This window comes from Polypterus senegalus, chromosome 5, assembly GCF_016835505.1.
Source record: "Polypterus senegalus isolate Bchr_013 chromosome 5, ASM1683550v1, whole genome shotgun sequence".
In the NCBI taxonomy this organism is placed as follows: Eukaryota; Metazoa; Chordata; class Cladistia; order Polypteriformes; family Polypteridae; genus Polypterus; species Polypterus senegalus.
Window position 1 is genome coordinate 121,455,927 of NC_053158.1, and position 15,830 is coordinate 121,471,756.

Genomic DNA, 15,830 nt, shown 5'->3' on the forward strand with positions numbered 1-15,830 from the left:
TGTTTGAATGAGACAGGACTGCTACAGTAAAGTATTTCATCGAAGGTCGCACATGGCGCAGCAACATCTTGTATGAGACATGAACAATCACTGTGCCATCGTGTTCTTAATAACATGCTTTCATTCCAGTCATCATGAAAATTTATATCACGTATACATCTCAGTATTTTAATTATTCAGAGAGCTGTAATATCACGAATTTAATGGATTCTGTGTCCTGTCGGAGAAAGAGAAAGCCCGTTTAAGAAGCACGTAGTGATTCACACACAGAGCACATAGATGATCAGATACAAAACAAAGCATTTCACGTGTTACATTAGTTACGATGGGATTTGAGAAGCTAGTAAATTAAACGAATTTAAGATGAAGTTTATGATGTTCTACTTTAATGACAAAATAAACTACGTGATTAAAGTGGATATTTCGAGACTGAAGTTAACATTTCGTGCTTTTTTCCTACTCTGTGCCTTTTTTTCCACACTGTACCATAATAAGCTTCCATATGACACTCAGACGGTGGGTCACGTCTCGCCTTTTCACGCCGACTTTGATATCTGACAACTTCTTTTTTATGTCGGGTACTGTGCGACATTGTGAACTTGAGCTTGTGTCACTCGATCAACTTCCTTTTCTTGTTTATTCCACTGTATAAACCAACAAATAGTACGTTTTTCTTTGCCTCCACTTGGTATTCGCTGAAATTCTTCTATTTTCCCTCTTGCTTTTCTCATTTCCTTCTCACAGAAAACGGAGCTTAAGGTCTATTTATATTGATTTGCATATTCAAAGTGGTGTAATTCTGAGAGGAGTTGGGGCGTTATATCAAGCGCGTGCACGAGAGTTACTTTTCACGCTGACCGGGATTTATGTAGCGGAAGAACGTGGAAGTTGGAGTACGCACAGATTCCTGCATCTGGATTTTTGTATAACGCCGTGCGTAGAACTCGCACTGTAACATGGCGTAAGCGCAAAAGCCGAAATGTGCTTACGCACAGAAAAATCCAGATGCAGGAATCTGTGCGTACTCCAACTTCCACGTTCTTCCACTACATAAATCCCGGTCAGCGTGAAAAGTAACGCTCGTGCACGCGCTTTATGTAACGCCCGAATTCCTCCCAGAATTACGCCTCTTTGAATATGCAAATGAATATAAATCGCCCTTAAGCTCAGCCTTCTGTGAAAAGACAATGGGAAAAGCACGGGAAAAATATAAGAATTTCAGCGAATACCAAGTGGAGGCAAAGGAAAAACATACTATTTGTTCAAATAAACCGTGGTATAATCAACAAAAGGAAGTTGATCGAGTGACATAGCGTGTTGGAGAAACTTGAAAGCTCACGTTCACAAAATCGCACAGTGCCGGAAATAAAAAGAAGTCACATATCAAAGTCGCCGTGAAAAGGCGAGTTGTAGCCCACTGTCTGAGTGTCATATGAAAGCTTATTAGGGTACAGAGAAAAAAGGCACACAGTGGGGAAAAAGCACGAAATGTCAACTTCAATATCGACATTTCCACTTTAATCACGTAGTTTATTTTGTCATTAAAGTAGAACATCATAAACTTCATCTTAAAATCGTTTAATTAACCAGTTTCTCAAATCACATCGTAATTAAAGTAGCACGTTAAATGCTTTGTTTTGTATTTGATCTTCTATGTGCTCTATGTGTGTGAATCACTACTTGCTTCTTAAACCGGCTCTCTTCCTCCAACTGGACACAGAATCCATTACATTCGTGATATTACAGCTCTCTGAATAACTAAAATACTGAGATGTATACGTGATATCATTTTCATGATGATAGGAGTTAAAGCACGTTATTAAACATGTGTTTCACTTCGATGAAATAATTTATTGCAGCAGTACTCAGGGGCGGCTCTAGGCTTGTGGTGGCACTGGGCAGAGGAAGAATCGGTGGCTCCTTCGCCGCCAATATCAGTAAGGTAGCTTATGCATGGTGGATGGCCTTGTCCGTTGCAGACACTGCATAACCGCCTTGTGCTCATGACGCAAGCATTTAACTTTTGCCGAAATTTGTCGCTGCGTTTTTAGCTGTGTTGTTATTTTCTCTTTCTGTTTTATATTCAATATATATTGGCGTAGCCGCCACTGCAGTCCTTGCTTTTCTTTCCCCAAGTAACTGATCGCCACACAATCAGCTCTGTAATAGAAGTTAAGCCATCTGTAAGCTTAGCGCCGATTCTTTTAAACGTTTAAGGAACATTGAAATATCTTTGTTGTACGTGTTTAATTATTCTATCCTTCACGACACTCCCAGTGAAGAATATAGATTATTTAAATGAAGTTAAAGTTTTATCTGTATAATTTAATAAACATATTTTGCTGCATTTCACCTTAAAAATGATATCGTCATCATATGTAAATACGCACTTTATAAAGTGGCCCAGGTTGTGAGATATTATAACTGTAGTGCAAGTTTACAGTGGGGTGATTGTACTTATAAGTACAAACAGTTCTACAAGGTGCAATTGATTGAGTGCATTTAAAGTTCTTGGGATGAAACTGTTTCTGAACCGCGAGGTCCGTACAGGAAAGGCTTTAAAACGTTTTGCAGTGGCTGAGACAGCGTGTCCTTGAAGCTGTATACCGATAATTCTCTTTTCGATCAGCTGCTGCTGTGATTCACACTCAGATACAGTGATATAAATACTCCGAGTGGTGCAGTGAGAGTAATATGGAAAAAGATGATCCGCTGTGGCAACTCCTAACGGAAGCAGCTGAAAGAAGAAGAAGAAGAAGAAAAAGAAGGTGCAGTGAGAGTAACAACGCTAAAGCAGTTATGGTATTTGGAATAATATGGCTATTCCCTGGACCATTATATTGTTACAAGTTAATTACAATCAGATGCGTTACACTAATAAACCATATGCGGTTAGTTTTAGTGTATTTATAAAGCCTCGTCAGGAAAATAAGGTGTAACCACACAGGAACAGTAGCACTGCTTTGACGCTGGGTGCCGCCAGTCTGCAAAACTGAGCGGAAAACTTGCGTACGACAAGGTATGAGGTACCGTGGGAAAGTGCGTGGCTTTACGCCAAGTGTAGGTTTTATACATCGCGATTTGAACGTGGAAAACTTCTTACGCAACATTTCTGTACGTACGCACCGTTTATACATGAGGCCCCTGGACTCTAAACAAATCCAAATTGTATTATGTGATATCATCTACTGTTAAATTTTACTCCGTATTTCTAAAATTTTTATTTTTATACTGTATTGAGGATTTGTTCTATTCTGATCTCTGTATTGTATTGTATTGACCCCCTTCTTTTCGACACCCACTGCACGCCCAACCTACCTGGAAAAGGGTTTCTCTTTGAACTGCCTGTCCCAGGGTTTCTTCCATACAAGGATTTTTCTGGGAGTTTTTTCTTGTCTTCTTAGAGAGTCAAGGCTGGGGGACTGTCAAGAGGCAGGGCCTGTTAAAGCCCATTGCAACACTTCTTGTGTGATGTTGGGCTATACAATAATAAATTGTATTGTAGTGTTTCTTAATGAATAATCAATTATTGCTGACAAAGCACTTATTGTTCAAGTGACATTTTGATGCTTCATTTTAGTAGCCTAACTTGTTAAGGTTCTCCCATCTTAATTGCTTATTTTAGTCTTAAACAGCTGCATTCACTGTTTTAATGTCTCCTCATTAGTGATAAGATGTAAATGTCAAAGGCATCAGCAGTTCTCCATCTAACCTGTTTCCATGTAAACCTGTGTGGATTCATCATGCATTATCTGGTTTAATAAAACACTCAAGAGAAAAATATGATGGACTGAAAATTATCTGCATTAGGCTTCAAATCATTTGGGTGATATCCTTGGAAAGGAAAAAAAATGTCTGAGACTGGCAAGGATTGGTTTCAAATTAAGGAACTGGGTTGGAACAAAAACCTGCAGCCACTGTGGCCCTACAGGACCGACATTGCCCACCCCTACTCCAGTGATTAATCTGCATCTTTTGTTTCTTTGCTGACCAGTTTCATTTTTGGTGTTTTTTTTTTGCTAATTGCTTAGATACTTGCAACTGTGTTCAAGGGCTCTTCAGGGCTGTTGCACAGGCTGTTGAAGGCTAATGTGTGTAAAGACTGGGGGCCTCATGTTTCCATGCTCACTTTAAGATGTATAAAAACTAAACTTGTGTAAAACCATGCAGATTTTCATGGCAGGGTCCCCCCCCTTATGCATGCACGTTTCTGCTTGTTTTTGCAAACGGGTGGCACCCAGCGTCAAAGCAGTGCTGGTTCTGTAGTCGACTTTTCTTTTTTAGATTCACATCTATGATGCAGGTTTTATCAAATATACTGAATTTAATTGTATATCATTTACAAATAGAATTCACTTGATTGTAATAAAAATTCTGTAACAATATAATGATGCACAGAATGGCCAGACTATTCCAGCTACCATGGCTGCTTTAGTATTGTTAGAAGACATTGCAAATAGAAGAATTAGAAGACAGCGAGTACTTGCAGATAATGATGACTGGCTTCTAAGTCGAGTTCAATTTCCAACTGCTATCCTCTGGACTTGTGTGCTGAACTGGTGCTGGCTTTACCAAGGCAGACTCTGAGGAACTGTGCTCTACCTGCTCCTTTGTAGGTTCTGCCCAGTCTCTGGTTTTTAGCCACAGGAGCTTTTCAATGTGAAGTGGCTGACAGATTGGGTATCTCACAATCATCACAGAGTCGCGCCATGCCAGCTGTATAGGATGGTATTATCTGCTTGTCATTCAGATATATAAGATTTCCTTACATTGTGGTTGGACTGACACATAACAGTGCAATTTACAGCAACGTCCGGTTTTCCAAATGTAATGGAACAACTGCAATGCACATTACTATTGCAACAACAACAGTACAAGTTACATCAGCCAGGAATGAAATTACCAAAAAGAATGAGCTGGCATTACATCATATATTGCTGGAAAACCTATAAAAACAAAAGTTGCAGGTGCTTTTTCTAACTAGTGTGGCAAAAGCCAAGCAGTCCTTTTAAGTACTGTATAGTGCGTCACCTCAAAGTAAAGAGCAGAGAACCGGTCCGCTATAAAGGCACCTTCAGAGAATGAATTTGCTTATGTAAATAGAAAGCATTATATAGAAATGGCACACAGAAAGTGTGTCGCAGTGTGTAAGCATGTACATGAACAGATGTATTATGATGAACCTGACCCACCTAATGATCAGCCAGATACGGATAGCTTTAGAACGTTGTTTGAATGTAATTGCCTGAGTGTGAAAACAGGTAATCAGATGCAGCATTTATTTTTTTAACTAATTCATTTAATTTGTGGTCAATATCACATAGTACAGCCCTTATATTCCTTAGTTCATTGGCCACATCTCTTACGGCATCCACTATTGCATTTTGTGACTCCAGAACAGTCCATCAACACACAGCCAGATGGCTTCACAGTGGTTTCTGAGGCAGAGATGTGTGTGCAGCCAACGACCAAAGACCTGTTCGGTGCAGCAACACCATCATGTTATCGGCATGAAAGCCAGTTTTTGTAATATTGCCTGAAACAGAATAAGACGGTGGACTGCGACTTACTTTTTCATGCTGACGGTGATATCTGACCACTTCTTTTTTTCTTTCAGGCACTGTGCAACTTTCTGAAATTGAACTTTTGAGTGTCTCCAACACGTTCTGGTTTCTTATACCACTGCGTAAGCCAACAAATAGTATGTTTTTCCTTGCCGCCACTTCTTTTTTTCACATGCCCTTTCCATTGTTTTTTAACCAAATAGTGAATGGAAGGTGATATAATGATTTGCAAATTAAAATGTGAAATTCTGGGAGGAGTCGGGGTGGGTCTGTTGGTATGTGCACTTGTGTTAAATTTCACATTTGTTTGGGATTTATATTTGGAACTTGGCGTATGTACAGATTTATGCATCTGGAAATTTTTGTGCATGCGCACATTTCCACTTTTGACCATACACCTTTAGTGTGAATTCTACGCACAGCTTTATACATGAGGCCCTGTGAGTCTGCCTATGTCAGTCCACCGATCAAGGCTGTTGACATATATCTTAAAGTAGGTACACTTTTTCTTTACTGTCTTGTTCCTCACCATGTGTTTTCAACAACTTCTTGTGATTACACTAGATGTCTTTCTCCTTCCACTAAAATCTTTGCTTTTTACAAGCCACACCTTCAGTGACTCCTTTGTCCTTCAGCCTATAGAGTTTTCAATATGCAGTGAACAAAACAGACTTCATTCCAGCATTGCCATTCAAAATGGGGTGCATATTGTTCATTAATTTAGATCTGCTTAGAAAATATGGCAACAGTGACAGGCTTTTCCTCTGGATTCCACTTCTTTCATACAGTACCTGTTGTTCAACTGGAAGAGATGAAGGGACAGTACTAATCTGCAAGAAGTGGATATTCACACATGTATGCAACTATAAAACACTTGAGCACCATGTAATCACTTTCTTCTACCCCATTAACATTGTTTTTCTTTACTGTTCTCCAGGTCCGTTAAAATATTACTCTGAATTTGGTGTACTGGTCTCCTCTATTCTAGGTGATGGCAGTCCACTTCTAATCCTTGGGTGTGTGACGATGTGGGTTGACTGCATGCTCCCATCGTCCATCCGGAAGCCCTTGAACCCTGCACTGTTGGTAATGTTACCGATGAGCACGGCAGTGAGGCACAACAAATGAAGCAAGGGGATGGTGTAAAAAGTGTCAAGTGCTTTTATTAAAAACAACAATAACAAAACAAAGTCCAAATTAAATTTAGTGCAGTGCTTCAAATCATTAAATAAATAATCCATGAAAACAGTTGTGAAGTGGAGGTTAAAAAAACAGAACAAAAAACAATCCTTTAAAACGACAACGAGGTTAAAACAACGCTGGAAGCAGTCCTTTTAAAAAAAATCCAAAGCCTGGTGTCTTTTACCTGGCAGCTCCCCTGCTTCTCCCATTAGGCTTCTCAACAGGAGAGTTGCCCTACCAGCAGCTGGCCTTCTCTCCACTCTACTGGTCTGGATGCTTCCCGATCCCTGGATTCGGTTGCAATTTGCAGACTGAAACTTGGCTTCTCTAACGACCAGGTCACTCACATCAGGGAATTCACCGTGCAAGCCTCCCGACTTCCACTGCCCTCTTGGCCTTACGCGGCCAGCTGTCCTACTACCGGTCACTCCCGTTCCTTCATAAAATGTTCAGTGGAAGCGACCACTTCCAACTGCCCTAGGTGTTGGCCAAACACCCCTGCTAGGGCTCAACTGTCCAGCTGCCTGCCTGCGAGCCTTTGTTCGCTTGCACCAGCGCTCTCTCTCTCTCTCTCTCTCTCCACGCTGCTTGTTGCAACCTCCATCTTTTTTTTAACTTCTTTTTTTTTTTCTCCCCTAGCCGCCTTGCGCTTCTATTTATGAAGAGGACGCGGCAGCTGTGGCAATCAGCAGCTCCTGGAAAACAATTACGGAGGCGGATGATTTCCCACCTGTGCACTTAGGTGAGAAACGCCCACATCACTAGCTCCCCAGGAACCACTTCAGCCACACAACCATGCCCCCTCACTAAGCTGTGATTATTTATTTTAAAACTGGCCTCTTGACATAAGCTGTGCACCCGCTATACCACAGGGTGCCTGAACATGCACCTGGATGGTCCTTTCTATTCTTTTTCTCTTTCAGCCTAATCCAACTCCACACCCCTCCTACTCACAAAGTGTGGAAACTTCACGATAAACTGCATACCAGCAAACATAACTGTCATTCCACTACATACAGTACATCTAACCACTTTTCCATTCAGTTCTCTGCTGCTTCCCTCTTTTCACTGGTATTCCTCACTGTGTCCTTCAGCACCCTCGATCCCAAATGTTTCTTTCTTTCCCTAGTGTTTTCTGCTCTCCCTCCTCCAGAACCTTTCTCACCTCTTGATACCAATGTCTCCACTGACACCCTATGTTCAACTCTGTCCTCTCTCCACTAAGGCTGCATGCAACAGACTCTCCTGCTTATGGGTTTCTGAAACTCTACACAGTCTATGAACAAAACTTATGACAACTCCAAGAAGTCAAAGGCACAGGCTGACCTGGATAAATGTTGATCACAGATAAGGGGCTGTTGGAAATGTGCACAATTCCTGTCCCCATGAAGGCCATCTCAAGTAGGGGATTACAGACCAGTGTGTCACCTTCTGTCCTTGTATCCAAAACAATATAACATGCTGTTTGTAGCAAAGACTCTTCTTTTCTTCTGCCACACAGCCTTCTTTGCCCTAATCATTCAAGAAAGGCCACTCTACCACAACACCTCTACTCACTCTTGTTAACATGTTACCTCAGCCTGCAGCTACCACCATGCCATTTGTGTTCATTTACTTGATCACTCCTTTGCTTTGACACACTCAACCATCCAATCCTCCTTGCCACCCTCTTTGACCTTGGCATCACTGCAACTGTCTTAAGGGTCCTGCCTCTTGGGATCTGGGCAAATCCTATTGTGTTTTCTGGCTTAGATAGATAATAAGGAGGGACCAGGCAAGCATTATGATGCCCCAAGGATCAGTCAATTCACTTCTCACTAAGTCCTATCAGTGCTATGCTGATGATACATGGTTGTCCGGTGATATTTCAGTTATGATATTAGTTATAGTCTTAGTTTTTATTTTATACAATTTATTTGTATTTCATTCTAGTTTTGAGTGAAATCAACAATTTTTATTTAGTACTGTGTTTAAAATTTTTGTTTTTATTTTATTTAGTTCTGGCTTTTTATTATATTAGTACAATTTTAGTTTTTTTTTCTGTTGCAAGACCACAAATGCTGGCCTACACATATTTCAATGCAAATTATGTTTCAGACAACAAAATACACTCACAGTTCATAATGCCGTTAAACACAGCTTGACTATCAATGATCAAAATGCTTAAATGGCCTAATGAATATAATCAGCGAGATCAAATGTGTCAATCCAAGAAACCATTCTGTGCAAGCACGTTGCTGTTAAGCTTTAAACAAGCATGCATTTCGAGAGATTTGTTCATGTTACAACAACCTCCGTTGTACAGATAGCCACACAGTGAAAATATTCGCTTGACAAATGCCTGTTATGCAGGTGCACAGACATGGTCGTCGGCACTATGAGGGGCACCAGCAAGACTGTATGTTGATGATTTCTGCTGACAGTACTGAAGAATTGGATGATGAGGCACTGACTCCTTCAGAATCAGATTTACAAATATATGAACCCAACAGAGTAGCTTATTCACTATTCAGTTGGCAGCATGCACATTGACTGCTGGTTATGTTTCATATCTCATCAGCATTCATTACACACACATACTGTAGGTAAGGTACATATTTGGCTAAGAAAGAACGTTACATTTATAGCGAAGAGAAAGAGCGGAGAGAGCGCATTTGCTCTGCACCCTCCACGTGTTCTAAATTTACCATTGCAATTTTTACAATTCATACTCATTCAATACAAATGAAAGTATAGAGTGGTGTACAAAAAACATATTTCAATTTTGACCTTAACTGAAATTTTACTTGCTTTTAAAAGCTTTTAATTCTGATGATTTAATCAATTTTAATATAGACTGTTCAACAAAAGGATAACAAGAAAACAAACGAAAATTTTATTTAAGCTCAAAATGTAGTCTTTAAATATTAGATTTTTTTCTTAGTCTGATTGCATTCCCTATCCTTCGCTACGAAAATCTCTGTCACTTTCTTGTAAAAGTCCTCCTTATTTTCCTTTAGTTTTAAAAGTCTTAATCTTCCATTTAAGCAGTCAGTTGGAAGAAAAAATAAAAATAAATGGGCTGCTGCAGTGTACTTGACTTTCTGATATTGCTAACTTATTGGCGCCTAGAGCCTCTACATAGAACAGCAGCAACATGCGCAACATGTTCAGTGCGGCACAGTACTGTCTGCCTTACCTTGTGCCTTTTCACTGCGGTTTTATGTCCGATCAGCAAGACTAAATATGTCGCACAGATTCATTAAACATATCAGCCAGACTGTGGAAAGTCAGGGGGTAAAATAAACGTGTCTGCAAACATTATATTGGCGACACATAGAGACAGCAACAGGAACGCACCGATTGCATGCATCAACACAGTGTGTGAGGGAGAGCGCAGTCCGAAGTGAGGTGAGACTAGTCGGTACCGCTCCTCACGTTTCTCCCCTGTATTTGATCGGGAAATGTGCAAATTCAGTGATTTTGACTATAAAAATGATCAATATTATTGGAATCATACATAAAAACAAATTTATAGCACAGACCAGTGGAAAAATGTATTATCATTATTAGTTTTTTTTCTTTTCATGCATCCCCCGATCGCACGTCCCTGTACTGAAGTGCAGTCATGGTGCCAGAGCAGTGCTGGACTTCCACTAAGTACTGATCCACCTGGCCCTGCAATGATACTCCAAGACTCTTTTTTTCTCGCATACTACATTAGCTTTTATTATCACCTGTGCTGTAAAGTATTTCCACACGTTACGTTCTCGCTTTCTACCCACAAACATCTTTGCAAAACTCACCATCTTCAAACACATGTGCTTACTGCTTCAACACGGCAAGCCAAATGTGCTCAACAAACAAACAATGGTCCTTACAAACAACGTGACTATAGTAAGCCCAAGGTACAAGATCACCGCATAGTAAACAGCACAACGTAACAACGTTCAGGGTGACTGAACCGGATTGAAAGAAAATGCTGTTGCTGTTTTTTTGTTTTTACTCAATTTTCATTCTCATTTTAGTTTGTTCACATATCACTATTTTTTATTTTGTTTAGGTTTCTCGGTCTTAATTTCAATTCTCATTCTTGTAAAATGAAAAACTTTTTTTATTTCTAGTTCTTGTTTTCGTTATGAAAATATCACTGGTCGTTACCTTCAGAGAACCATATGGTGGAACCTGCTAGTATCTCTGCATGTCTCATTGATATTGCAGACTTGATGAAGAAAGACCACCTTTAGCTCTGAATGGCAAAGCTGGACCGTTTTGTTATCCCAGCTCATCCATCTATTTGCCACCCCATCTCTATTCACCTGCCAAGTTGGTTTTTAACCTCTAGGCGGGTGATTGATGACCAGATGTCCTGCAGAGACCATGTTGCTACAGTCTATCAGTTGTGCAGATTTAATCTGTACAAAAGCTGCAACTTCAGACTGACACAATATGGAGCATAGCTCCAGGTCTACGTTTTGGTCTTAACAAATCTGGACTTCAGCAACTCTCTACTGGCAGGAGCACCATCATGTGGCATCATGCCTCTACAGATTCAAAATGCACAAGGCACATCTTGCATTCAACCATCTAAGGTGGGTACATGCCACTCCTCTCTTTAGATCACTACATTAGCAAACTGTAGTGACACATATTGCATTCAAATCCTTGATGCTTGCCTACAGAGCTGATGGTGGATCTGCGCCTATATATGGAGATGCTTGTGTGGTTCTATGCTCCTTCTTGACCACTCAGGCCTGCTGATGAACAGTGTCTCAAATGTCAGTGCAGCCTTGTGTAGCTGCTGATGACTGGTGGAACAGGCAACCCTTCTCCATATGGAATGCAGACTGTTTGATGAAATTCTGCTTAAAAGGCAGCTGTTAGGTTTTGTAATGTGGGCATTGCAATGGCTTGTATTTTGTTGTGGATGTCTTCACTTGTGGTGAACAATTTTGTTTTCCAAACAGTCCGCATACTGTTGATAATGTTAGCAGGTGTTTTTGATTTGATTGGTCAGTTTTTAGCAGAGGCTGTTCTTGTTGTTATAAATAGCTACATACAGTAGCTCAGTCTCTAACTGAAGTCTTTCCTATGCACAGATGCAAGACATTTTCTGCCCATCTGTGCCTTGGCCAATGCCTCCATCTCCCCTGAAAATGGACATGGAATCATCATAGACCCCACTGAAACATTTTAAGACAATTGTACTGTCTTATAGACTTCCTCAGTTGTTTCATTATTAGCAGTAAATGCAGCATTTAAAAGCAAGATAAATATATTATTATCCTTAGTACCATAATCCCCTTGTCTTAATATCTCTGCTGTGGTTACTGTGAACAATATATCGTCTCCAGTATGACTACAGTCCTTAAAGAACACATTCCCAGGGAACATGAGGCACCTGCTAGATACACTCTATTTCCTTATTTTGACATAAGTTATTCCATAACTAAAGAAGTATTACACAGCAAGCCAAACATAATACTACTTTTGGTATGTGGCTCCTAAACAGATTGGTATCAGCTCTTTGGCCAGTTTATAATGCAGGATGAAAAAACATAATTCCTCATGTTATTTCCTTTTTCAATAAAATCTTTTATCTAAAAGTTCATGCCTATATTTTCATGCCAACTACACTCTGCTTTTGTAATCAGAGACTGATGCTCTGTAATAACAGAAATCAGTAAACAATTGATAACCTTGACATGCAATCACAATGTCGAATACTGAAAAATAATCTTAACAGAAGGTGTTGACATTTGCATTTTTCTTGCTCTTTACATTTTTACTGGTAATATGGATACAGCTTGCTCCCTATTTAGGGCAAGGCAGCAGATATTTTTTCAAATATATACTGTTCTTCTAGGTGCTTATTTTTCAGGTTCACAGTGGCCGTTGATAAGGTTTAATATTTATTTTTAGAGCATTTTTAAGACATCAGAACAATTTTCCAAAAGGAGAACAACATAAGTGAACTACTGCATGTAAACCAAAGTTTTTAACTGGGTTACTCACCTTATCCTGGGTTTGTGCGTGCATGAAAATTGACTATTTATGTTTAAACCTTAAAAAAAAAACAATTTTTCCCCATTAAGAAATGACAATGGATGACCACAGTAAACTTTACTGAGAGTTTCAAATAATACAAAATTGAGTAATTAAAAAAGTACTCTGCATATTTACACTTCACAAAGTTTTTGACCAGTAAAGGAAACATTTGTAATTACACGGCAAATACTCAAGTATTGTTTTATTTTTCAATTCATTTTTCCATCATTTTGTTCCTCAATCACATGAGCATAGGCTACAGCTAGCACTCCTGAATTCAACTTTACATTAAAAATTCCTGAAAAGGTTAAGGCAATTGTTCAAGAGGAGGTAGAAGGATTCATGGAATCTCCATTTCTCGTTCGATGCCAACATATTTAAGAGCATCAGCTTGGCTATATCTACAAAAAGGAAAAAAAAAAATGTTTACATTGAAAAAAGCACAACATAAAAAATGAAAACAATTCTTAAAAAATGACTAATCACAGATTATTATATACTATTCTGCATTAAAAGCAGAATATTTAAAGTCCACAAAGATTATGTTTCTAGTATCCCTGCTTAGGTACAAATGCATAGTAAACTGAGAATCTTAAAATTACAAAATAATACAGTAAAAACTCAAACAAAAAAAAATATACATGAACTAAGATATAGAATTATGCTAAACATAATCAACTGCATTAAAAACAGTATTCGGCTTATAATTCTAAATATATGTTTTTTAAGATATCATTTACCACCTACTGATTGATTATAGTAGTAAAGCATTTTCCCATGGCATTACGGTACCGGAAACGTCATCTGCTAGTATAGCCATGAGCCTTGACCAAAGTTAATGAGCTGCAACATCACAACTGAAGTGCTAGGCTGCTGCAGCAGCGGCCTTAGGTATGTGCAAACTGTGCACCTGCACAGGGCCACCAAATCCCAGGGGCCGCCACGCCAATATATATTGGATATAAAACAGAAAGAGAAAATAACGACACAGCTGATGGCAATGTGGCCGAAAAACATTCTGTTTCTTGTTAATTAGTACTCTGTATTTATTAATGTTGCTAGAGTCGGAGCAGTAAGCTATATGTAGCATTATAACGTTCTGCCGTAATGAGACTATCATGAGCCACCCTTGCTAGGTTACACTACTGGATGGGCTGCTGAGACTGGCCACTGGGGAGAACTGACCATCACGAGTAGTAATGGCTCGCATATTTTCACGTTTTTTTGCTCTAGTTTTATGTAATTTTGTGCTAGTATTGTAATGAACAGTTAGTGCAGACTACAGCTGAAGATCTGAAGTGAAATTGGTGAGTTGTTTATTAACATATTTTTGTGATTTCGACTTTGTAAAATTAGTGTAGGTCAGGTGGCTTTTTGCATATCGGCTTATTTTACAATATAAACTTTGAAGTAAACTTAGTAAATTAAATTTTGATTTTTGGAGGATTTGTTTTCCAATTTGAACTACTGAGCAATGAATTCAGTGAGCGTTTTCATGATTTCAGTTCACACAAAAAGGACTTTGCACTGTTCTCTTACAATGTTGAGAATGCACCCGAGAATATTCAAATGGAAATGATTGAACTGCAGTTAGATTCTATTCTGAAGGCAAAATACAACGAAGTTGGTGTGCCAGGCTTGTATGCTTACCTGCCACCCTCATATGTGCAGATCCGTAAGTTTGCATCGACAGTACTGTCTATGTTCGGAAGCACTTACCTTTGAGAGCAATTGTTTTCGCTAATGAAAGCTACCAAAACCCAACATCACTCAAGACTTACTGTGGAGCACCTTTCATCCCTCATAAAAGTTGCAGCTGCAGAGATTTCAAGCCTGATATTGAATAACTGGTTACTAACAAGAGATGCCAAGTGTCGGGACAAAAGAAATAGATCTCACATTGTAAGACTTCTATATAAGCAATGAATATAATATAATAATATAAGGACCTAGCTAAAAGGCTAAGACTCTAATTGTACACTGTTGTACAGAGACTGTTTGGAAATAAATTGCTTTTCTTTAAACTTTAAGTGTTACATTTTTTAAAGTTTTCAGTATTGGAAAGAAAGCTACAGGAACTTTGTATAATAGTATTTGTTACAGTGCGGCCCGCTGACACACGTATGGCAGTCGAAGTGGCCCACCAATGGTAGCGAGTTTGACAAGCCTGGTCTAACATATACAGTATATTATCATCTGCATATAGTGATATTTTCTATTCAAGTCTTTTTCTGAAAATCCCCTTTATCTCTGATGCATTTCAAAAGTAAACAGCCAATGGCTCAATGGCAATTTCAAATAGCAGTGGTGACAATGCACATCCTTGTCTAGTACCATATTCTAGTCTGAAGTGGTCTGAAATAATGTTAATACAAATTGAAGCTTCTGGACTAGCAGTACATGCACATATGTTCGGGCCAAACCCAAATTTATGCAAAGTGGTGAAAAGGTATTCCGATTCAACCATATCAAATGCTTTGTAAGCATTCAAAGATAATATTTCCGGAGTGTTAAGACTTTGTTGGTGAATATATTACATTAAATAGGAGTTGAAGACTGGAAGTCAAATGATATACTTTTAATAAATCCGGTTTGGTCTTGTGATATTACTAAAGGAAGCACTTTCTCAATCCTTCTAGCTAGGGCTTTGCAGAGTATCTTAACATCATTATTCAGAAGTGAGATTGGTGTGTATGATGTACATTGTAATAAGTCCTTATTTCTCTTAGGTGAAAAGTTTGAGGTAGAATTTTTTTTGTGTCTCTGGCTTCTATAAATGTTGCTAATAAGAGTGGAGCTAACTTAACAAATTTATTTATAAAATTCAGCAGGGTAGCCATCAGGACCTGCTGCTTTCCAACTCTGAAGTGAGTTTATAGCATCTAGCAATTCTGATAATGTCAGAAGTTTACCCAATTCCACTGCACTTAAGAGTATTTAGCTGTGGTTTCTGTAATGTATCAAAAAGCACATTAGAGTGTGTCTTGTGTTCTTTAAACTGAGTAGAATATAAGGACTTGTTGTAGTCTCTAAATGTATGCCTTATATTTTTTATGG

General features: G+C 39.0%; 1 protein-coding gene across 3 annotated transcripts in view; it reads right to left on the reverse strand.

Moving 5' to 3' along the window:
• Positions 1-12,833: 12,833 nt before the first annotated feature.
• The window catches only part of ezh2 (enhancer of zeste 2 polycomb repressive complex 2 subunit), a 178,242-nt gene continuing 175,245 nt past the window's right edge, over positions 12,834-15,830 (reverse strand). For all 3 annotated transcript variants that reach the window (XM_039753308.1, XM_039753306.1, XM_039753307.1), the window contains one exon: positions 12,834-13,174. In XM_039753308.1, coding sequence (XP_039609242.1) covers positions 13,114-13,174 — 61 coding nt within the window. In that variant the 3' untranslated portion in view covers positions 12,834-13,113. The remainder of the gene's footprint in view (positions 13,175-15,830) is intronic.